This window comes from Stegodyphus dumicola, chromosome 6 (genome assembly GCF_044657685.1).
Source record: "Stegodyphus dumicola isolate Sdum_Otavi_A_Nest chromosome 6, ASM4465768v1".
NCBI classification, from domain to species: domain Eukaryota; kingdom Metazoa; phylum Arthropoda; class Arachnida; order Araneae; family Eresidae; genus Stegodyphus; species Stegodyphus dumicola.
The window spans coordinates 165,777,493-165,801,803 of record NC_140773.1 but is presented as its reverse complement, the minus strand read 5'-3'; the positions used below and the strand labels follow the sequence as shown (position 1 = coordinate 165,801,803).

At 31.7% G+C, this 24,311-nt stretch overlaps 1 protein-coding gene across 1 annotated transcript in view; it reads left to right on the top strand.

The window, feature by feature from the left end:
• The window catches only part of LOC118187113 (uncharacterized), a 75,947-nt gene extending 60,680 nt beyond the window's left edge, over positions 1–15,267 (top strand). Inside the window, exon 6 of the mRNA XM_035357309.2 lies at positions 350–15,267. Within this exon, the coding sequence (XP_035213200.1) occupies positions 350–1,356 (1,007 nt within the window). The 3' untranslated portion in view covers positions 1,357–15,267. The remainder of the gene's footprint in view (positions 1–349) is intronic.
• Positions 15,268–24,311: the final 9,044 nt, after the last annotated feature.

The window sequence follows — 24,311 nt, the reverse complement described above, 5'->3', positions numbered from 1 at the left end:
CTACCTGTTGGTACATTTTATGATGTGGGGAAGGGTAGAAAGGAGGAATAGAAATGACCTTCAGACGGCTCAGCTTCGATATGCGAAAAATGTGCATTATTTTGCACATACGTGCATGCTGGAAGGTTAATAAAGAAAGAATGCATTTAAAACTATAGGAAATGTTATTTATTTAAAATATTTTTGCAAAAATGTAGCAAAAGTACTTCAGGGAAGATATTTTTCTAATATTATGCTATCTTTAAAAAGTCCTGTATTTTATTGCATCTGTTGAAATAGATTTCTGTAATGTATTCATTTATTTTGTGCGTATTAATAGAGTTTAATATTTTGTTTTTCTTTTTTAAAGATTCAAATTCAAGTAGTGGAAATACATTTGATGCATCTTGCACATTAAATTCTAAAGATAAAAAAAAGACCGGTGACTGTTTTGAACTGCAACCATCAAGAGAACGGAAACGGTCTTCAGATTCATATACTGAAGTAATATCAAAAGAAAGGAAGCTTTTGTCTGATACTGAAGAAACTGTGCCTAAAAATCTTCCAAAGCCTGTAATTTTATCACCTCAGAGAGTAGTAATAAAACATAAAATTCCATCCACACCTCAGTCGCCGGTAATTGCTTCTTGTGTGCCAAGTATAGAAAAAAAGCAGACATTCACAAAATTATCATCGGCTGATATAAATTTATTGCCTAGCGGTATTACTGATGTAAAATCCAAGAAAAAAGGCCATGATCCTCCGAAGGAGAAGCAAAATAAAGAGACAGAAACTGCAAATGAAAATATTAATGATCCACCAGGTTCTATATTTGAAAATATAAATGACCCTGCTGAAAGAGAATGTGGAGAATCTTCTGAACCTAAAAATACATTAAATGAAAATTACCAGGGAAAACAAAGCACTTTTCTAAACAAAGCACTAGATAGAACAGATTCTGTGTTACCAAAAATTGGAAAAGAAAGTAGCTTGCCATCACCTGACACAGGTTGTAAAGAAAATGGCAGGATTCATTTATGTGAGGTAGATAACTTCTTTAAGTTAAATAATAGGACTTTAGATTGTGTTGAAACAGCAAATGATATTAAACAAAATGTTTTGCCCAACGACAGCAAACCAGTTCCATCTAAAATGAAAAATTTAAGGAAACGTTCTTTACGTAGAAATCATTCAGTATATCAAAAGCCTAATGCTTCATTAAAACACACAGGACTACAAGGAAAAAACTTTTCTTCCGTGCATTCTGGATTGCATGAGAAAAGTAATCCTTCCAGAACTGCTCGCAAAACACGTACCAGACTTACACATTGTCACAAAACTCGTGCTCAAGTTGAACTTCGCAAAATAAAACTCTAGTTTGTACTGTGAATTATATTAACAGCTGTGATCTTCCTGACTGTAAAGTTCTAGAAATCATCAGGCATACATTATTGTAAGTGCGTTTATTGTTAATTTGTAAGTTCTACAACTAATAATTATTAATATTTAATCTGGGAGATAATTTTCTTGAAGTAGATGATTCCAAATATATTTACTTACATCATGTAACCAGAGTAACTTATGCTTTCAAGAACTTATAATAAGAGAAAAAAAGAAATGAGTATTAATTAAGCAAATTTTATAAAAGCAAATATTTTGCCGTTGAACTCCCTTTTCTAAAAACTTGTTGCCCATTTGCTCATTGACAAGAAGCCTTTTGGGGCGGGGGGATTATGTTACTTTATGCTGTTATAAAACAAGAAATTTTATGTTGTTTCTTATATTAAAATTTTTAAGTTGTTTGTTTTTTATGTTAAAAATATATGTTATAGAATCTTCCCAATTTTTTGTGGGGCAGGGGGTGGTGATTCTTGTATTACCTTAACATATCATGTATAATTCACATGACTTTGCAAGTGTTACCATTGCATAAGATTTGACATCTTTGTCTTACACTTCACCTGGCAAATAATGGGAATCTAATTATGATTGCATTGCTTAACAAACTTAGTTAAATTATTAAAAAAGCATTAAATGCACTTCTTACTAAATTAATGTTTCTCAAAATATGTCCGGTTGGTAATTATAAACATCTGCTGCATTATTGTAATTAATAAAAGACACTTTTGATACCATATATTGATACCTCAACACCAAATCATTTGCTTTTCGATAGCAAATCACAGGTCCATTATTTAATTAAAAATTATGTTAAAATATTTAATACCAAGCTTAATGACATACGACCCTATCTGAATGAATGCATTAAAAAAAGATCTGTACTGTATTTATATATATATATATATTTACTGTTTTATATGGATATACAGTGTTTTTAATGCAGTTAATTAACAGTAATTTGATTCAGTATTTTTTTCCTTTTTTGGAAGGGGGAGGGCAGAGCTTGGTATAGATTTCACTGTTTTTAGCTTTTTGTTATGTTTATAAAAACATTCTTTTAATGCCGTTTAACCATATTGTACTATAATTTTTAACATGTAACTTTGATATTCATCATTATTCATAAACATTTTTGCTTTAATACCAGTTGCTGTAATATATTAGAACTGTTAATTCATGTTTGAAAGTTTTTACAGCTTGCTATATTAAGGGTACTCTTAGAGTTTTGAGATGCTCACTAATTAAAAGAAGTTGGTATTTATAATATTCACTATTTATAGCATTCAGAATCCTTTTATTATTCTGTATACTTTATGGAGTTTTCATTCACTGACACTGTTTTTCAAAACAATTGGTCCTGTCTGTGGTTCTACCTGTTGATCCTGTCTGATACTTTTTAGAATTTAAGCTGCTTTAAATTTTCTTCTGATGAAAATTCTTTACTTTTCAGCTACTTCTTCACCCAAAGGTAATGAAAGTCTGTTATGTGACTTATCCCACTTGTCTGATAGTAACATCAGATCAACTGTGAATTTTATCATGGCCAAGAGTAAGGGTTGTGCCTGTTATTGGTTTAGACCTTGGACACATTGTAGTTGATGGTATGAATTTGTATAACTCTGTCCCAGTTTTAAAGGAGAATCTTCCAGGTCATTGATCTGAGGATCTGTCATCCCATTTTCCCTACCAACTATGGTTTAGTATTTTACATACTCTCATGCCATAAAGACACTGTGCACTTACAAAATATCTAGGATTTGAACCCAGCTTAAGACTTTTTCATCTGACTTCTCTACAACCATGGTATTTGGATGGCATGTAAAATTTTAATAATGGCAAAGCAAATGAAGATGGTAAGTGTGGTACAGTTGCTACTTTTGTCTAATTGCAGAAACACTTCTTGTAGGTATGTATTTATGCATCTCCTGAGAAACTATATCTAGGTATCTTTTAAGATATTTGTTAAGCATTTGTTAGGTAGATAAAAAACTGTCCACAGTAATAGTATTTTGTGTTTTTATCTTCATAGTTAAAATGTTGTAGTTAAAATGTTGACCACTTGTAAGAACAAAAGGTGCTTCCACCCCCTGCTGTTTCACCTTATATGGGTGGCTGTTCATTAGATTTTATAAGGAAAATGAAAAAGCATGAGTTACTGTTTGTCAGTGGTTCTTGAATATATAGCTACATAATAAAGGTCGAAGATAAATCCCTAACTTGAACGCATTTTTGGTCTGAAGTGTAAAGCAGCTGTTTTCAACCTTTTGACTAACGTATACCTCTAACCAAAACCTGAAAAACTTAAGTACCACCATTACATTTTACTATGATTATTTTTCAATTTCATAATAGAAATATAAAAAATACATATATACAGTGTGTTTCTAAATGAATTTTGAGGTTTAATGCTTTGTAGTGTTTATTACATAAAACTTAAAATTATAATTAATGCATGAAATGAAAGAGCAACTCATGACACTTTGTCCTTGTAATCCTAAATTTAATTCATGTAGCTTTCCAAAAATGTCAGCTAAATATGCTAATTGTGCCAAACCATAATTCACTAAACAAATAATTCTGCAATTCAAATTTTGAATCACCGAGAAAAATAAACAATTTTTCTTTTCTTTTCAACATTCTTAATGCAAGTTGCAATGCAATCCATCATCCGTAAATCATCTCATTTCCCGTTAGTGGATCCTAGCCATTTTTCCATTTTGGAAATCTAGGTTTGTTTTATTATTTTTTCACAAATATTTAAATGCACAATATTGTCGTGTGTCTATGAGTTCATAATAGATTGAATGCACAAGTCCGATAATAGGTTAATAAAATTTATTTTTTATCAAAAGAAATATTTCAGAACCCTGGAATTTTTCAGAGAAATAATCTTACAAATGTTCAGTATCACACAGTAAAATCAGTAGTTACACTTCAAACTACTAAGAATGTTAAACACTATGCAATGCAAAGCATATGTAAAGAGAAAGCTAACTTGGATTAATGCAGAATTACAACTTGCAATAACAATAACTAAGCAACTGAGAGCAGTTACTCTCTTTTCGGCTTTAAACACATTTCAAATGGCCGGGAAGATATTTATAATACTTTCTGCTTATCGAAATTACTGGAAAGCAATACAAGGGTGGAATTATGGTTACAGCTAACATAGTGCTCAATTACATTTATTTAATTTCAATACATATTACGGTGATACAGGAACCAGACCAAAATGTCGCCAAATTTGTCTGCTTTTGGCAAGGTGACAAAATAAGTTGCTGAAACCGTTGTCAGCTCGGTGATATCTCGCCAAATTGCCCAGATACCCATAAATACAGTTGTGCCTGTATTCTTACTTTTCCTGTATACCTTCTCTTTAGATTTTTCATGTTACAAAAGAAATACAATTTTCTGTATAATTCTACTAAAATTGCCTATCTAAGTACAAAATTTGTAACTACATATTATGACTTCTTTAAAAACAAATGATGATATTCTCAAATTGTGTAGAAAAATAAGGAATACAAAGCAAGAAGAAGATGAAATACTTGCTGTTAAAGACAGCAAACTGACGTAAAAAAATTATTCTAATTGAAAATAAAGCGATATGATCCTGGAAATGGTGGCGACATAAAATATGGACATACTTATAAATTGATCAACTCTTAAAGAATTAGTGAAATACTGTTATCTTTTTATAGGTACATACATTTCTATTACTGCTTTTAAAAACTTCATCTATGACAAATTTTTTATGTCGATGGCTAAAAGAATATTTGTGAAAATAAAAACGGTTTGTTTTGCTAAAGTCTATGAGCGGCTATTGACCTTGAACAAAGTTCACATAGCATAAATTTATGAGTGTTGAAAAAAACTTAACAAGATGCTGGGGTATTTAATTTTAGAATTTAATGTTTAAAAATCTTTGCATACCACCAGTTGAGAATTGCTGGTTTAAAGCATCAAGTTAGCAAATAATAGTTTTTCAGTTCAACCTTGGCTTTTGAATTCTATATTTTGGAGGTAGAAGATATTAACCTTACTTTGATAATGCTACCACCACATCATATAATTTAAACTAGGCACCTACAGCATATAATTAACTCATTATCACTGATCGTAAGCACCAAATATCCGTATTCATGTTTTGACAGTTTCTGAAGCACCCCAGCTTATTTTTAGCTTATACTTTTCAGGTTTTTTTTTCTGTTCTACTCCTTTACTATACTTTTCTACTAAAAAGCAGATATGGCATTTACTGTGTACATTCCCTTAGTATGGATTGGATTTGGACTTATAGCATATTGCTTTACAGGCATCTGCAGAATAAGAGCAATCTGCCTAAATTAGGTTAGGCTACTTGAATAAGGCAAAGCACTCAAGAGTTATCTGTGGAAGGGGAGGGATAGCTTTGTAAGGAAAACTGTCTTATATTCACATTATGTGAAAAAACAACAAATATTAAGAAATGCAGTGAGCCCCTTCACTAGGATTTGAAACCAGTTCAAAGTACTGATGTTTAGCAGTCTAAAACTTGGCCACTCATGCATCACTTTCATAAATCAAGAAAATTGTGAAAAATAAAGTTGATGTTTCCTGAACTGATCTTTAGAATGTTCTCACTTTGGAAGTAGGTTATATTATAGGGTCTTTACTCATGAGCATTTTTATAATGGTAATATTGCTGCTGTAATTAAGATGGGTGGATGGCTTTTGCTTGTGTCACATTTCAAGAAATTGCAGGCCCATGTGTGAAGTGATCACATCATATAAGTAAGATTGAATCCTAATTTAGTAAATCACATCATATAAGTAAGATTGAATCCTAATTTAATAAATCACATCATATAAGTAAGATTGAATCCTAATTTAATAAATCACATCATATAAGTAAGACTGAATCCTAATTTAATAAATCACATCATATAAGTAAGATTGAATCCTAATTTAATAAATCACCTCATGTAAATAAGATTGAATCCTAATTTAATAAATATGGATGCAACAGTTTTCTTGATGTAATCCTTTTTTTTTTTTTTTTTTTTTTCCTATTTAAAATAAAAAATTTTTGATTTAACGAATAAATAATCTGATTGAATGAACTGAGAAAGGTTCAATATTTTCTGAATTAAAATTTTGTAAAGTATTTTTCCTGAAAATATCAGTTATCTTTAAATTATATATCAGCTTTCTTCCCATGAAAGTTGGAATTATCCTCATTATAGACACTAAGAGTAAGGAACTTTCCATTCCCAAATTGTGCATATGAATTGAGAAAAATTTGATTTTTTAGAATAGCAAGTAGTAAAGTTATTGGTCTGATCTGGAATTGAAATCTTAAATAATCCAGCTGCATTGAATGCCATCAGAGATTTATTGAATGAAATGATTTTCAAACACATCGCAAGTTGATTTTAAAGGTGTTGATGTTTATGACAAAGTGCAGTTAAAAGTAGAAGAAGATACTGTTCAGAGGGTGGAATGAAATTTTAAACGATGAATTCTATGTTGACAATTAGAAGAAATCATGTTGTAGATGCTATACCTAGCCTCAAGGTAGGAAAGAAGTATTGCATGGTGCAGTGGAGAAAATAGAATATTTGCTGTATGAAATATTGATAATGATGTTTGGAGAATGATAAAATTTCTTTTTTTAATAATAATTTACTGCCTGGAACTATTTTTCAAATAACATCATTTCATTTTGTGTATGAAATATATTTCATGTATATATTTTATTGAAATCTTTACGTCAGTGTGAATGTATGATTGAAATATTTGAAAACTTAAAAAAGTTAAACAAAGAAAACCACTCTCACTCAGGACATGGCTTTCTCAGAGACATGCGTGTGTAAGGTTTAGGTTAGTTAACCCATTATCTTAGTAATTGAACTATACTATCACTTCAGACTTCTGTTAGCTCTCACCAAAATGTAAATGAAATACATGTATGTACTTAAAAGCTAAAGCGAGAGTTTTGTCAGTGATGCTGATCATTGTGCTATTTCTTTGTCCAGCTCTGAAAATTACTTCATTAGTTAGTCTTTTACCTGTTGAGTAGCTGACACAAATTTTATTTGGTTGGTTGTAGTTTGTTCATGCAAGGTCCAAAATACTGAAAATCTTGCGGCAAGCAAAATTCAGAGCACCAACATGACAGTAGACCATATCAGCAGAAAAAGCAAAAATAATATACACAGCTTACAAGTAACAAACAAGCACCAAAACAGAAGTAGAAGAAAAAGGTAGGTGAATAAAACAAAACAACAAAGGTAAGGTAAAAGCTGGACAACTACAATAGAAAGAGGGGAGAAAGAAGAGAGGAAAGAACACTGGGGCTCTGGGATTATGACCCCTGTCTTACCAAGAGGGTGATCAATTGAAGGGCTAGGATGCCTCTGGTTTGCTATCCCTGAACTCGCAATAAGTAAACTCCTGAAGGGTGCAAATTTGATTGAACCAGCATTAAGCTTTTACTCTTGTAAATTTCCAACATTAAATTGCTTTTGGATTTTAAATCATGTTATGCTATCTGAAATCGTGTAAGCTGTGGAGATCAGGTTGTGAGGTGCATTTATTAAAGTTTAAAGTTTTGATGAAATACTATTTTTAACTGTTCTTCTGTGTTGGTGGTTAAGTTACATAAATGAGACAAAAAGTGATCTTGTAGTCTTTAGAGACCAAGTAGTTAAACTAAGTGTGAGTGGAATTCTACAAGTATACTAGACCCTTAACAATAATTTTTTTAAGCCTTTTAGACAGGCATTAGCCTCATTTAATGATACACAACAAGTGTAAACTGATACTATGGTGAGAGCAAACATTTTACCTTCACAAATTTTGAGTATCTTGAAACTTTCTAAGCACCAATTTATCAATTAATGTTTAGCTGGCTTATTTATTTTTGGCTAAGTAAATATAACTGCTTTAACAAATAAAAGCATTAAATGGCAAATAAATTTGTAAAATAATGCCAAGTTAAATATTACTAACAAATAATTATTGCATTGTTAAAAAATATTCCTCTTTTATTGTCATTCATTTGAGATATGTGTTTAGATACTAGAAAAGAAATGCAGGAGTAATCTGTATAATGTTCATTGGGACCTTTCAGACTGTTTTTGTTTGTAACTTTTTATGACCAGATAACATTTTTTTCCTGCTTTCTTATTTTTATATCTCAGGTGCTTATTTGGTTCTGAATATAATTTTTGAAAAACATAATGTATTCATTTTAAGTTTTGTAGGGCTTATTAAGAAAAAATATCTGTTAAAAATAAAGTGCACATCCATAATAAAAATTAAATTCCATAAAATTATTAAGCTATTTTACCAAGCTCTATGAGGAGTACATTATATTTGGATGAGGTAACTGTAGTTACTTAAAAATTATGATAGATTTCTTTGACCTCTGATTTGAAAAGTTTTGATGCGTACTACTGATATGTTCTGATATTCCAACTTTCATGAAACAAACGTTCTACATGTTGTCATGATGTATTTTCTCGGAGTACTGTATTTTCTCAGAGTACTTATCTCAAATTGTTAACTAGTAGATAAAATTTTCCTACAAAATACTTTATAGTTTCCTTTCTAATTGACAATTAAATTGGGAAGAAAATAATAATAATTTTTATAAAATGTAAATTTTATTGCATTTTTTACCTTTTTATGATATATGTTTTATCGAGAATCGTAGGTCATACAGTTGCTTTAAATTTCATTTTTTAAATGTACATTACCTGATTTAGTCTGTACCATTTAGTTACATTTACTTTTGTTGATTAGTATATGTTTTAAAAAAAGGAAAATCCATAACAACTCATACATATTTGTAACTGATACCCTTGTTCTAATGTAATAAATGATTTATGTAAATAATAATAATTTTTTTTAAATTTATTCTGCTAGGATATGTTGATTTTTCTAATTTGGAACAATTCCGTTTTAATATTCATCTCCTCTTTTCCTGTAGCCATAGGCAGGAAACAAATGGTGAATGTAATATTGTTTCAGAAATAGAAAAAAGGATTTGGCGTAGTTCAGTTCCTAAATTTGTCGATGTTGCACATGTCGGTAGATTTTAGCAAAAGTAATAGATATCGTACAAGAATTCTTTGTTGCATTTTGATTTTAAAAATAGAAAGCTAATACAATGTCATCATCTCTGAATCATAGTATAATTTATCTGGTTGTATAGTTGGGTTAGAAAAGCTCCGACTGAACATTGTTATGTGTGCATATGAGAAAAGTACATAAATTAAAAATCAAAGCAACAAAATAATTCCCTCCAAAATATTTTAGCCTTGGCCAGTAAATTCAGAGTAACTTACAAAGTTAAGAATTGCAGTTAATCTTTACTTTTTTAGTCAACTAGCAAATATTTGTTAAAAATAACAACATTTTAAAATTCTAAGTCCGAAATTTCATTAAAAGTAACTGAAAAAAAAATAATATCTTCCCCAAAGGAAAGTTGTTATTAAAAAAATCACTAAATAAAAGCGAAAAATCAAATATAGCAGAGTCCCACAAACTCGACACAATGTGGACTGAGATGCTGTCTAGTTTCCAAAAAGTCGTGTTTTACGGAATAAGGGGTGGGTTTTTCAGAACTCTTAATATTTAATTATAAATTACATTAAGACATTTGTAGCACAGTATTGGACACGGAAAAGTACAGCATACAATAACATTAATATTGATTTTTTTATGTGAAGTTCTAGCACAATAGGAGCCATAAAAAGAACAAATACCCTAAGATAATTGAGTAAAAAAAACTTACATACAAAACTGGAGAAAAATTATTATCTTGGTAGAAAAATATTGTCTGATGGTAGATTATCTCTCACACTCATTCTGTTCATCGTGCAACTTCAACCTATAGGCGACAGAGGAACAAAATGTCCATATCAGATGCTCCTTGCACCATGTAGCAGAGCATTCCTTCAGTCCTTTACTATAGGTCATCATTTTGGCTTTTCTGTTGTCTTCAGGCTCTTCATTTTCTAATTCATCTTCATTTTTATCTACATTGTCTTTCATGATTGCAACTATTTCTGCATCTCCTAAAATTCCACAATTTTCATCTTGTCCCATCCATTCTTCAACATCACTATCACTAGCTTCTTCGCAGTGTGGAATTTTCTTCAGTAAGTCAACTATTTCAAAATTTTGTATCTGATCTCTGCTTTCGTGAAATTCGTTTCCTGAATAGTCCAGCAACCTTCTCCAGAAACGAACGAGGCTTTTCTGTTCAGTTTCCTTCCAAGAATGAGCTATTCATCCAACATGTCTGTTTCCTTTAGTTTCTTGAATGAAAAAAGTTTGCGTCTGTATTGTTTTTCAATTTTTCAAAAACGCCATGGTTCATCAGCTGACACACTGAAGTTATGTTAGGAGGGAGAAGTAGGCTCTTATATCGCCATCTCATAACTATTCTGCATCAGGATGGCATGAGGCATTGTCTAGAATGAATATTGCCTTCCTTGGTAGATTTTTTTTTTATTTAAAAAATTTTTCCATCAATCAAACAAACTGCTGATAAAACCAGTCTTTAAACATTGCTCCATTCAATGCTTTTTCTTTCCTTTAAACTATCCGTATGTGTTCTTTTCTCACACCAAGACTCAATTTTGGACTTCTTCTTTTTCCACCCTATTATAGTAGTTTGTCCAACACATAAATCAATGGTAATTTTGTTTACACTTCCCCCCTTTGTCTAATCTCTTTAAGGCATCTAGTTTCATTTCCATTGTCACATTAGTTTGTTTTCTTTTTGAATGACATTTTTCATCTCACAGAATATCAAAAGTTCCCCAAAATATGTAACATTTAGGCAGTTCCAAAAATAAATGGCACAGTGCGAAAATGGCAAAAATTACAGAAAAAGAACATTCAAATCTTTGAAGAGAACAGAAAAGACATATGCATAAATAATAATTATATGTACTGTATGCAATGTTTGCTCTGTTTAGCTTAGTGATATCCTAAAAAAGTTCCTAAAACGTTGTCAAGTTATATGGAATGCCAAGTTTGCTATACTGTATTTACTTACAAGAACAGATTTGATTTGGTTTCATCTCTTACTAAAGCTGTTAAATCCGATTTATTTGTTCATATGTTAATCAGTATTAAGGGATGAAAATAGGTACAAATATATCAGTTTTGTTTTATGCATAGTTACTTTTCTGATCAATTCTAAACAGCTGAATGTGTACAATCATCTGGTGCAATTTAGTAAATGTCATTGACTGATAGAAGACTTCTGAACAACAGTATGACATGATAGCATGTTAGACAAAATTTAAAACATGAAACAAATAGATATTCTTCAATTAATGCTGATATTTTTAGTTACAGATAGAAATGATGAAAAATGATTATGAAGTATAGTTCCATGGCACTAGCTGTGCAGTTTTGCCCCAGTTTTGAAGGAGAACACCTTAAGGTAGTCCAAGGATCTCCCACCCCTCTCTTCTCACCGCCAGCCTCTTGAGAAGATGTACAGCTTGCCAGGTTATGAATGCCCCTTTGCCACACAGATACCATATGCCCACAAACATCCATTCTCAGGGATTCAAACCCTTCCCATCGATATGGCAGTCAGTGTCACTAACTACTATACTAATTGAGTAGCTGTTTTTAGTTAAAAGGTATATCTGCCATAATACAAGGTTGTCTTTGAACTCAGTGCATAAAATCTGAAGAAAATATGAAAGGCTAACATAGTGGATTCTATTTTTAGAAGTCGTAAAGGGTAGTTCTTCAAATTTAAGTAATACTTTTGTGGGTTAATTTATTATCTTTTTAATAGGTTCTGCATGCTGAGGCTGCACCATACTTGATGAGCATAAATATAAGCTAGTTTTCCTTAAATTGTTGGCCTCTACAAAGCTCTCTTTTACTTGTAGGGCTCAAACCACTGGCCAAATTGTTAATATTGCTGAATAAAAGGAGTTTAACTGGGATTTGGTCTAAGAATTAATAAGGTACCTATATTATATGGTTGGTTTTCATGGTTCTTCCTATGCGTAGCTTGAATGCTACTTAGTTTCTGTTAGAAGGTCCTCCACAAAGGCATTCCTCCCATTATGTAGATAGTCCTCATGTGCTTTGCCATATTCAAATAGCTTAACTTAATCCTTTAGGAAGATTGCTTTCATATGCTTTACCATGGTTAAATCTTGTTTAAAACATGCTTATAATGTGCAAGGAAGAAAAGGATGAATATTTCTAATCATAATTCTAGTTTTGAGAGCATTTTACCAAAGCCAGTCACTCTTTTTAGTCTGTTTGAAATAATGTGTTTCTGCTTTGCTCATATGATTAATAACTAAAATGTCAGGAACAATTTCAATTAAACAAGGTCTTTGCCAAGCCTGATATGTGTACTGCTTAAAAGGGGACATAATTTAATAATTGAGAAGTAGACAGTAAGTAAAAAAAAATTAACAGCCAAAATTTTTATGTTACAAAATAGTTGTTTCAGAAAAAGAAGAGAAATATTTTAAGATTTTTATCAATAAATAAGTGAATCAGCAGACATAATTCAGCTGTTTATTTTGATTGATGTGCTTTATGTGTAGTTTATTAGGGCTATTTGAATGCGATTTCTTTGGAGATCCCCACTCATTAAAAATTATTATTATAAATATTTTTCAGAATTAATTACACCATTTGAAGAATATATTGCATTATCATGAAAATTTTGAAGTTGTATAATTCATTAGCAGCTTTTAGGCAGTTTATGACTAAATACCAATAAAAAATAATGATAACAATTAAAATCTTAAACATGATTACAAAGCAGCTGTTTCAAATATATCTTTCATGTGAATTCTTAAAGACAAAATAGTTATACCATTTAAAAATGAGATAGCTTTGCAGAATTAATCTCAAACATTTTGTGAATTGCTGATTTAGTTTATTATTTTAACAAATAAAGAACTATTAGTTCCAAGCTTTTGTAAAATGAATATCACTGTGATTCACTATTTAAAGTTAATATTGGTATTAAATTGAAATCTTTAGAACTGATAGGAAAGATCAGAGTTACTAATGAAATTATGAACATTTTTGAAACATGATAATTTCTAAAAATGTTATGCTTTTATTTGTATTTGAGTAAAATGAATGAATTATTAATGTTTTGGAAGACCATAATAACAGATTCAGTAATTGTAGTAATATTTCCAACATTATTCAGTGTATGCTGTTTCATCAGTTTGTTTTTTGATGGAGTGCATATTCAAAGAAATAAAAACTGAACTAATAAAATTGAAACACTAAACTATCACTGTTAATTCTTTTGAAAATTGCTTTTAGCCTCTGAAATCTTGGTATGATGTAAAACAGTAGCTATAAACTATCCTAGAAGGATTCTAGGAATTCATAAACTATTAGAAAAAGCATAAATGGTTGATACCTTGTTATGTTGTGGCTGTGACTTGGCTTTCTAATGTGTGCCACTTTGTCTAACCAATCCTTTCATACACCTGCATAGAATCTTTAATAATGAAGCTGTTTGTAAATTTAGCTGATAATTTGAATTAGAGCAACATTGCACATTAAGATGAAAATCTTGATGTTTCAAAAACGACTTAAGTGAAGTGTGATATTTCTTTGAATTATAATGCACAGGAATCCCTTTTTTTTTTTTTATTTTTATTTTTTTTTTCCCCCCAACTATTAAATTGTATTGCAAAAGCAACTGGTAACTAGCAAAAAAAAAAAAAAAAAAGTATTTGTGCTATTATCAGAGCAAATTATTTATTCTGCTAGAACTTTTTTTTTTTTTTTTTTTTTTTTTTCCTTAAATCAAGGAAAGTCAAAGTTAATAATTTGAATCTCAGGTAATTTCTATGATGTATATCTTCATTTGAAGATGGTTTCTTTTTGTATAGGTGCTTGAGTGCATAATTTTTTTAATTATCTTGACTCAGAATGTAGACAATCATATCAAAGTCTGTTAAATATTATATGAAGTACATAACTTGAAATAAATTTATAATTAATAAAATTACTATATTTAGTAAGATATGCATGAATGTGTTTTGAAACTTTCTCTGAAAATTTTGAAAAGGAATTAATCTAATGACTTCTAATTGATATAAATTTTATTAATTAATTTAAATTAATTTTAAGTATTGTACAAATATAATTTGTATTTTAATTTTTTCAAAAAATTTGTTGCTAAAATTAAATTTTTTTGCACTTTGTGATTTCTTATTTTATTGCAAGTGTTAGAAATTATCTGAAGAAACCTGTATACTGGAATTTATGATTCTGAAATGTATTCATAATGGTGCTATTATTATATCTTTCTTTCTTTAAAATAAAATTGACAGTAAGCAAAGGATCTTTGAAAGAAAGAAAGGTTAAATTTTATAATTACTAATATCTTTTTGTAATTGTACTGAGAATTTATCTCTTCATTATTCCGAGTGATTGTTATTGTATCTGTTGAGTAAATTATTCAACTGTTTTACATCTTCATATTTCTTTCAAAATTTATTAATGAAAATTTTTAGAAATAATACATTAAAAACATCTGTATAGTTAAACAGTTTTTATGAAAGTATGTGTTTAAAAGATTAAGTGTGGAAAAATTTTATGATAGATGTACAGGTATGAAAAATAGAGTTATGTGTGTGTTTTAATATATATTTATATATATGGTGCCTGACATGATCCAGAAGATTTTAAAAACTGAATGAAGCTAATATAGTGGCTTATATACATTTATTGTATAAAATGTATGTATATTGTCAGATATTTATATTCAGCTAATTGTAAATATGTAAATTTCAATTTATGAAATAAATCATAAAATTATTTATCTTTATTATTGTGTAGTATATAAAAAGACAATAAATATTTAAAAAAATATTTCGTAATATTGTTTTTATGCATTCACATGTGCAGAAAATGACTAAATATATTGCAGTTTGTTAAAAATTGCTGATGCATAAACTTCGATTTGTCTTTATACCACCTATCCATCGTAAAAATTATTGTATTCTTTTAATCATTTGTAGTCTACTTTTAAATGTAATGATTTATGTAAATTTAAAATCCAAATCCATGCCATTACTTTAATAGTAGTTTGTAAGATAAAATTGAATTTATCAGCTGATGGTGAAGTTATGATTCTTGAATGACTAAATATATTGCAGTTTGTTAAAAATTGCTGATGCATAAACTTCGATTTGTCTTTATACCACCTATCCATCGTAAAAATTATTGTATTCTTTTAATCATTTGTAGTCTACTTTTAAATGTAATGATTTATGTAAATTTAAAATCCAAATCCATGCCATTACTTTAATAGTAGTTTGTAAGATAAAATTGAATTTATCAGCTGATGGTGAAGTTATGATTCTTGAAATGTCAAGTAAAAGCGTAACCGAACGAATTATGCTTCTGCAAAGTCAGGGTCTGTTGTCTGACACCTTCTAACAGCTTGAACTCTACGATCTGTGGGGGACAGCACAACGTGAATTTCTTGTCTTTGTGTGATCCACCTCAAAGTAAAGTAATGAGACTGGAAGCGTAATGTTTGATCTGGCAATAATGTGGACTGTTTGGAGAGAAGGGTGGGGGAACATTTGATGCACAACCAGTATGAATTTAAGCTTTACATTAATTGCTTGCAAAATTTCTTTTTTCCGATTGTGTTATGAAAATGAGCGACTGGAAATGGGTTAAGCAGCTAGCAGACTTCAGCAGCCGCAAAAGACCCAGTCAAATTAAAAGAATGGTAATGAAATTTATTTTTTCCAGTTACTTCAATAACATCATATATACTTGAATCAGTTTTACTTAAAAGTAACAAATCAAAAGAAATAATCACACTTTAAATTTTGTCACATTCTCCTACCTGCCTTTTTTTTTTTTTTTTTTTTTTTTCTGTTCTTGGGAATAACTTACTGAAACTTCCTGAAAAGAGGCACTTTTAACTTTAAGCAATTTCACGCTTTCATAGTGGTGATTGCCATAAGGAAAATGATACCATTAATATGCTTAATTTCCTCCTTTTCTATGAAATACTGGTCACTTTCAGATACTATTACAGAATAAATTGCTGTGAAAGTTTTCTAAACGTTGTATTTGACATGTGACATATATAAGTGTAGAGGCCACCTACTTATCTAGTATATATCACCTACTTACTTTAGGCCATCTACTTACTACCCATTACACTACTTATCTAGAAAACGAACACTTTCTCAGCCACTGAAGTCTTTTACTGACATTTGTCGATGAGCCATCAGGTAATAAAAGATAATTTCTCGTTTTTTAACTAAGTTTGGTGGCACTCTGCGCAAAAGTCGTCAGTGACTGTTAGAAATCATACTGCTGTCGTAGGGCTGTTAACATTTTAAACAACGTTGCTCTCTTCAATATTCGAATCCCCTGCTTCAGTGCAAGGTGATTGGAGTCTGCGTAGTCTTTGTTAATATGTAGTATTTTGGCGAAATCATTATGGCTGTTCCGCATTTGTTAAATTCATAAGTTTAATCATTTATATAAATAATGTTTGAGTATCCTTCGCGAATGAGATAACATTTAAGTTTAAATACAGTTTAAATAATTACTATATGGTGGAGATTAATTACAATTTCAAATTTGCCACACTTTGGAAGAAAATAAATATTTCCCGATTCTTCGAAGCTAACCGTTCTTTCAATTTAGCTTCAATGAATAACATTAAAGATTTCTTTCTAGTGTTAATATTTTCATATTAGATAAAATCTAATCCAGAATGCCTAGTTATTCTACATATCTTTTAATTATCTTTTCCAATACAACAGCATAATCCTTGCCAAATTGACACATTTAAAAATATTTTTGATTCTTAATAATATTTTGCAACAAGTTATTAATGTTTGAATAATTAAAAAATGGTGCTTTGGAAGGAATATATTATGTAGCTTTGCTACACACTTCATTTACAAATGTACACTATTACTTGCTCCAAAAATAAAATGTAATGATAATGATAAGATTTTGTAACAACAACTATTGTCTCTATCAGCGTTCCCAAATTAAATTCATTAGAGACCCTTTGTACACTAGGTATCATTAATTAAGGAAAAATAAAAAAAAAAAACTAACGATTACTCAAAAAGTTTTATGTAAGATTTAATGAACCACAATATAGAGCATATAGTAAGGTATAAAATAACATAAAACGAAATCTCCCGACAATTATGGTCTCGGAGAAATTAGCACATATGTATAAAATGAACAAATCGGATGTGTCAGTTTGGTATAGGAAAATTACCTTCAGTGTATTTTGAACAGCATATAACAGAACTAAATTAATTCTTGCGATTCTTGGACAAAATGCATTTAAATTCTAAGTTTAACATATCTAAAACTCAGCTACTATTTTATCTTTTTTTATGACGCGAATATAAATATAATTAACAAAACAATAATTTCTTAATTTTTGTTATTCTTCAAAGATAGGTCTTTTATTTCAATTTAATAGAAATATCATAAACTGGACCTACCTTTTCTCCCGGGCGTGACTGTTCGCCACGTACGTTTAACTGGAAGCAAAATAAGTAATCCACATAATAAAGAGTCCATACTCTTTGATTATATTTAAATATCGCATTAATAAACTGGTTACAAAATTTGTTATTTACAGGATTTCATTTTTATAGATTGCATATCTGTCATTTGCCGCTTCCGACGGGAGCGTCCTTCACCTCTCCTACTACTAACTACTAAGAACATATTGTGAATTAGAGTTTCAGATAGCAGTGCTTCCTTTCACTTTGCATCTGGTGAAGACCATCAGTAAAACAATGAGTAGTGTGGACAAAATAGGACGAAAGTATTAAGTGGCCGCCATCAGTCGACGAAGAAGGTGAGTGTCTGGTGGAAGGTCCAAATCAATGAATTGTTAAGGCCAGTATGAGTAAAAAATGTTAAGGATGGAGAATGTCAGATGGATATTTGTGTTTTTCTCTTGAAAATGGAGAACATCTAAAAGAGTTGATGCAGTTGCTAGGATGATACGGTGGATATACCAATTTGGAATGAACTAAAGCGCGTTGATAATGTGCGCTTTGTTTTGAAGAACTTGGATATGTTGAAGGTGAGTTTTGGCTGCGTGGCCCAGGACAGGACTAGCATAGAGTAATTCTGGTCGAAGAATATATAAGAGGAGTTTCTTTGAAGTCGCCATATGATTTCTTCTGCAAAGAAGTGGGCACATAGTTGCAAGCCTAATATTAATTTTTTGCACAGCTTCCGTGAGATGTATCTGAAAAGCCACTTTTTTTTAAAAAAAAATCCAGAATGACTCTTAGGTGTTTAGCTTCGTCAATCCAGTCGATTTCTTCATCAAACAGAAGAGGTCTTGGTGGTGTGAAATTTTTTTGTCCTTTACAAAAAATTATTGCTTTTGATTTTTCAATATTAACTGCAATCTTCCAAAGATTGAGCCAATTTTCTAGAAGGTTGAGGTAATGTTGAAGAAGGAGCCCGACAATTGTAACTGTTGAAGTTTGAGTCATAATTGCTGTATCATCTGCGAAAACAGCTATGATAATTTGTGGGTCATAAGGAATATCGTTCCACTTAATAAGTTTGTAGATAAGTCTCCGGTGCCATAGCATATCAAAAGCTTTCGCAATGTCCAGGAATGGCTCCAGTAGGGAATTTACAATTGAAACCGTCAGTAGTATAGTTGATGACACGAAGCAGCTGGTGATTAGTAGCATATAGATGACGGAAGCCAAACTGTTCTGGAATGTAGGAGCTCTGTAGAATAATTTGACTTAAATGAGAATAATTTTTTCAGTTATTTTAGACAGGTGACTAAAAAGGCTATTTGGACAGTAGTTCTGTGGAAACATGGAATTTTTATGCGGTTTTGGGAAGACTACGATAATGGCATGTTTCCATATATTAGGAAAATAAGAGAACTTGATGATAGAGTTGATTATCCTAGTAAGACATGTGATAGCGTCAATAGGAAGGTATTTCAGCGCTTTGGTAGATATACCATCAACACTTGGAGCTTTTTGGGTTTTAAGGAGCTGATATAATCTGCAACCATCTTAGGCGTGGCGAGGAATGTAAAGTTCAAAGGACCAAAGGAAGGTATTAAGAGTATAATAAACTTTGGAGATATGACTGTTGTCGTAAGAAGTAATATTGAGAGTAAAAGTTTCTTCTAGTATATCAGCAAAGGTGTTGGCTTTGTCTTCATCTGAATAAACCATTCCGTTGATGCCATGGAATGTCGGAATTTGCTTAAAAGGTTTCTTAAATTTCTTTGCAATGCCAAAAAGAAAATTATCATCTGTTGCGAAAGAATTGAGGAAGTTTTTCCAGCGTTGCATCTTGAAGTTACTATGTCTTTTATGATGTCACGTTGAAGAGCGTTCAATTGCGTTTTGAGTCTTGGATCTCTTGTAATTTGCCAGTTTTTCCTAATACGATTTTTGCATTTGATTTTTTGTTTTATGTTGGCTGGAAGATGAAGAAAAGGGAGCTGATGAATTTGTTGGTAGAGAAATTGATAGCATGTTGAATACAGGTGGTAAAAGTCTTGATTTCAGAGTCAATATCGTCTTCACTGATGATGTTGGGATTTCCAGGAATGGCATGTGAAATTACTTTTGTGAATTTTTTCCTGTATGTGACGCCAATACTCCTGGCCAGTGAGAGTAAGTAACTATTTACGCTGATTTCAAGAAAAATGGGATTATTTTCAGATGAGAGAGCTGGAATAACGGAAATTTGGAAATTATAGTAGAGGATGTTCGATAGAAAAAAAAGTCAGTAATAGAACTAATATAGCCGTAATGCGTAGGCTCATCAGCGGCATGAATGGTATAACTTTTATTTTGAATCATGTTAAAAATTTCTCGTCCTTTTCTATTGCTAGCTCCTTGATTCCAGCATTGATGCTTAGCGTTGAAGTCGCCTATCAATTAAAGCAGGTGAGTTAAAATCCAGTAGTTGTTCAGTTTCAGAAATGATGGTATTATTATTGGGAGGTATAATAGGTATTAAAAATAATGAATTTTTTTGTGCTGAATTTGAATTTTTCTCGTATTGCTTTCAAAAGAGGTAGAAAGATTTTGTTTGAGTTAATGTTGAATGCTCCTTTTAACAAAAGTGAAGACTCACCACCGCATCTAGTTTCTCGATCCGCACACTAAGTAGCATAGTTTACGTAAAGCAGTTTCAGTGCAACTTTCAAATGTGTTTCCTATATAAGAATTACATCAAGTTCGAGTTTAAAAAGATCACGAAATTCCTCTTTATTGCTGAATAGGCCGTTAGCATTCCATGAAAGAATTTTAATGTTTCTCAGATTAATAGTGCGTGGTGTGTTAAAGGCAATTACTAATTTTGTCAGGAATGTCTGGAAGTGCACTTACTTTGTCTATAGGTGGGGTTTTCTTCTTCATACTTTTGAGGCCTTGTATAATAACAGTCCATATTGTTAATGAACCAATATTAAATAGTTCTGAAAAGTGGAGCTTATGATTAGAGTTATTAGTATTCTCAGGCTTCGGAGAATCCATTCTTTTTTGAGAGGTGGAAAGTTGTTGTTTTGTACATTCCAAGGAATATTGTTTGGTGGATTGCTGGGTGAACTTCTGTTTGCTTTTTTGTGGTCTAGTTGGACACTGGGAGATGTTAGCTGGATGTGGGCCACCGCAATGTCAACAAGTATCAGGCTTATCTTTGTCAACTGGGGCAGTTTTTAGGTTCATGATTTCCACCACAACGCTTGCAAACTCAGTCACGAGAATATAAAAGTTAGCTGTGGAAGTAGTGCTGGCAACGATAGCATTGCGGTAGGCCAGGCCTCCGTTTTAAGATTTCAGCAGTGACATTCATATATCTTGTGTGCCTGATGTGATAAATGTTTTTAGATTCTTCAGTCTTAGGAAGATGAAGTAAGAAAAGCGGCATTGGTTTATTCTCCGTTCTGTTTCTCATTATTGTGATATGATCAATAGTAAAGCCTTGGTTTGTTAGTTCTTGGACAATATAGTTGGGGTTCATGATCACTGGCAGGCCTCTGATTACGACTTTTTCTTCAGGTAGAAGAAATGTATGGCCTTTAAGATGCGTTACTTCTTTGCGAACAAAGCGATGAAAGTCAGCGTCAGGGGGTTCAGTTTGTCGTCTGTCTCCTTTAAGAGTGCCTATTATCTGTTTCACAGTTTGATTACTTAAATTTGCAAGAAATTCGTCGGCTTTGACAATATAATCCACTATTATGGGTGGAACTTTGAGTTTTATTTTCAATGAATTTATTCTTTGTAATTTTTGGAATGGTGGCACGTATAGTTGGTTGACTAGAAATGGGTGGCTTGTCGTCTTCAGTATTTACTAAGTTCATTGAGTCATTATAGGCTTGGACAAGTTAAAATTTGTTATTAGTTTTAAGATTTGGTTCGTTATTTTTGCTCTCAATCTAAAGATTTTCTAAGCTGACGTATCCGTTGCTTACAGAATTCACCTCTTGATTGATGAGCTTCACAATATTGTTTCATTTCCTTTATTTGCTTCTGTAACAGTTCATTGACAGTTTCAGTAGCTTGACAGTTTTCTTGTTCTCTTAATTGGTTGATGGCTTTTGCTAGTAGCAGATATAGTTCTTTGGTTGTTTCAGGTGAGAGTCGAACATTTGTTTGATTTATGGCATTTTCAGTGTCGAGAACAACTTTCCTGGTTGAGCTAGCATTGTTTGATAAAGTTATCTTGTGACTGAGGAGGTGAATGCACTGAGGATCTGGTAAAGAGTGCATGTAATAATGATCAGAAGTCTCATGTCAAAGAGCAAAATACTCCATGTTCGCTGTATGCGCAAGCACAGGCCCTAACTAAATTCGACCTGACATCGGAACAAGATCCCATACGCAAGGAAAAATAAAGAGTAAAAGAAGTTGCAATCTACTGTACTATAAGACTCGAAACTTTTCAATAGCCTTGCAACTGAATTTCCCGCGAGACCTCTGACTGCAGTAGACGCCACGGCTTGGAGAGAACACGCAATAGAGAGATCCAAAGAGTAATACTTGCCGAGAAGCAGGCACAGTAGCTGTTACCCAAACGTAGAACGGCATGTGTGTGCTGACTCATCCAAAGGAGGGAAGCGACGCAGACGATAATCCGTAGCAGGAGCAGCAAACGAGACGAAAACAATCTTCCCGTACGAAGGCACCAGCTCACCATCTCTCCTCGAATCTCGTAAAGTCTGAACCAGAATCGAATTTTTTCCTCGGCTGGGGTTGAGATACAGCGTGCTGGTTTTTAAGTTAACGAAAGTCACTGAGATTATTCTCGACAAACCCCATCTTGAGTTTGGGTATCTGTCAGAACTCAACATCATTTTCAGTATGGAACCTGCAAGGTTTGCGTGTTAATTGTCCACTACGTGAAGTTTTGGTATCGCTAGACTCTTTAGTCTTCTCAACAGTCGCTGCATCCAAATGGGAATCTGTCAATTCTAATGGACGAATTTTTTTTTACAGCTCGAATTAAATCACCAGACTTAGTTTTGATTCTTGCTACTCGCAATACTCCATCTTTTCTATGATAAACTTCTAGAACTCTTCCAAGAGGCCAGTTCGTTTGCTTTGTGTTTTCTGTTCAGATGATTATAACATCACCACTTTGCAAAGAACTTTTACCGTTTAAAGTTAATTGTCTCAGTTGACAAAGATATTCTGCACGAAATCCTGTTCGTAGGTCTTGACGAATTTTCCAAATATAAATGTGTCGTTTATTCAACTTAAGGTGGTCTATACTGTCTATTTCGGGTACTTCTGTTTCCGTAATTTTCTTCAAAAACATGTCAGGAGTAATAGGATTAAGATCTTTAATATTATCTGTAACATAAGAACCCGAGTTTATAATACTTTCATAGTCACAGAGTCCTGTCAACCTCATAACTGAGTGATGTCCTTCACAAAACTTTGCTTAAAATTCTTTTTAAGATTCCAATCAATCATTCCCCAAAATCGCCAAACCATGACGCAGAGGGAATAATAAATTTCCATTCAATATAAGATAAATTGCTCTCAGCTTTTAATTTCTCAAAAGTAATACTTTTCGATAGATTTTGCGGTTTAACAAAATTAGTTTCGTGATCTGAGTAAATGACTGACGGGCGACCACTTTTACAGACGAATCGCCTCAGTCCAAGTACAAAAATTTCTGTGGATATAGATGCCAAAAATTCGAGATGCACTGCTCTAAACACAGCGAGTGTCAATATTAATATCCAAGCTTTGTTTCCATTTTTCAGTATAAGAGGACCAGTAAAATCCATCCCCAGCAGTTTGGAATGAGTAGCGTTTTGATGATCCTGAAGCCAAGGGGGCAGATATTTCCTTTTACAAAACGCCTCATGGCTATAAGATTACGACAGAATATGTTTACCTTGTGAGATGATTCAAACCAGGGAAGGAAATTCCCGTTAATTTAGTCATTTGTATTAAATATCACTTTTGGAGATGGTACTAAGGAATTCCTGAAAGTTACCTACGCAAATTTGTTGTAATTCACAGCTTTGAAAAGAATAAAACACGTTTCTTTTTCAGAGATTTGAAACTCTCCTTTAGACAGAATCTCTTCACATATTTCAGTCTGATATCTTTGTCAAATCATTTTATAAGATCTTTTTTCATTTGCTATCTGTCCTTTTGAAACATTTGTGAAGACCACATTTGTTTTAAAGAACTTCATCAATATCTTATTTATTTATTATCGTTATTTCTCCATGACATTGTTTTTGTAACGAGCAATTTCAAATCACTTTCCTCTTTTATTCAATCAACATTTATTAACCTTATTTGATTTGTTGGTGTGAATATTGACATCTTTGAAACTTTAAAATGAGAAAATAGTAATAAGAAGCAACTCTCACACTTTTACTACCTAAC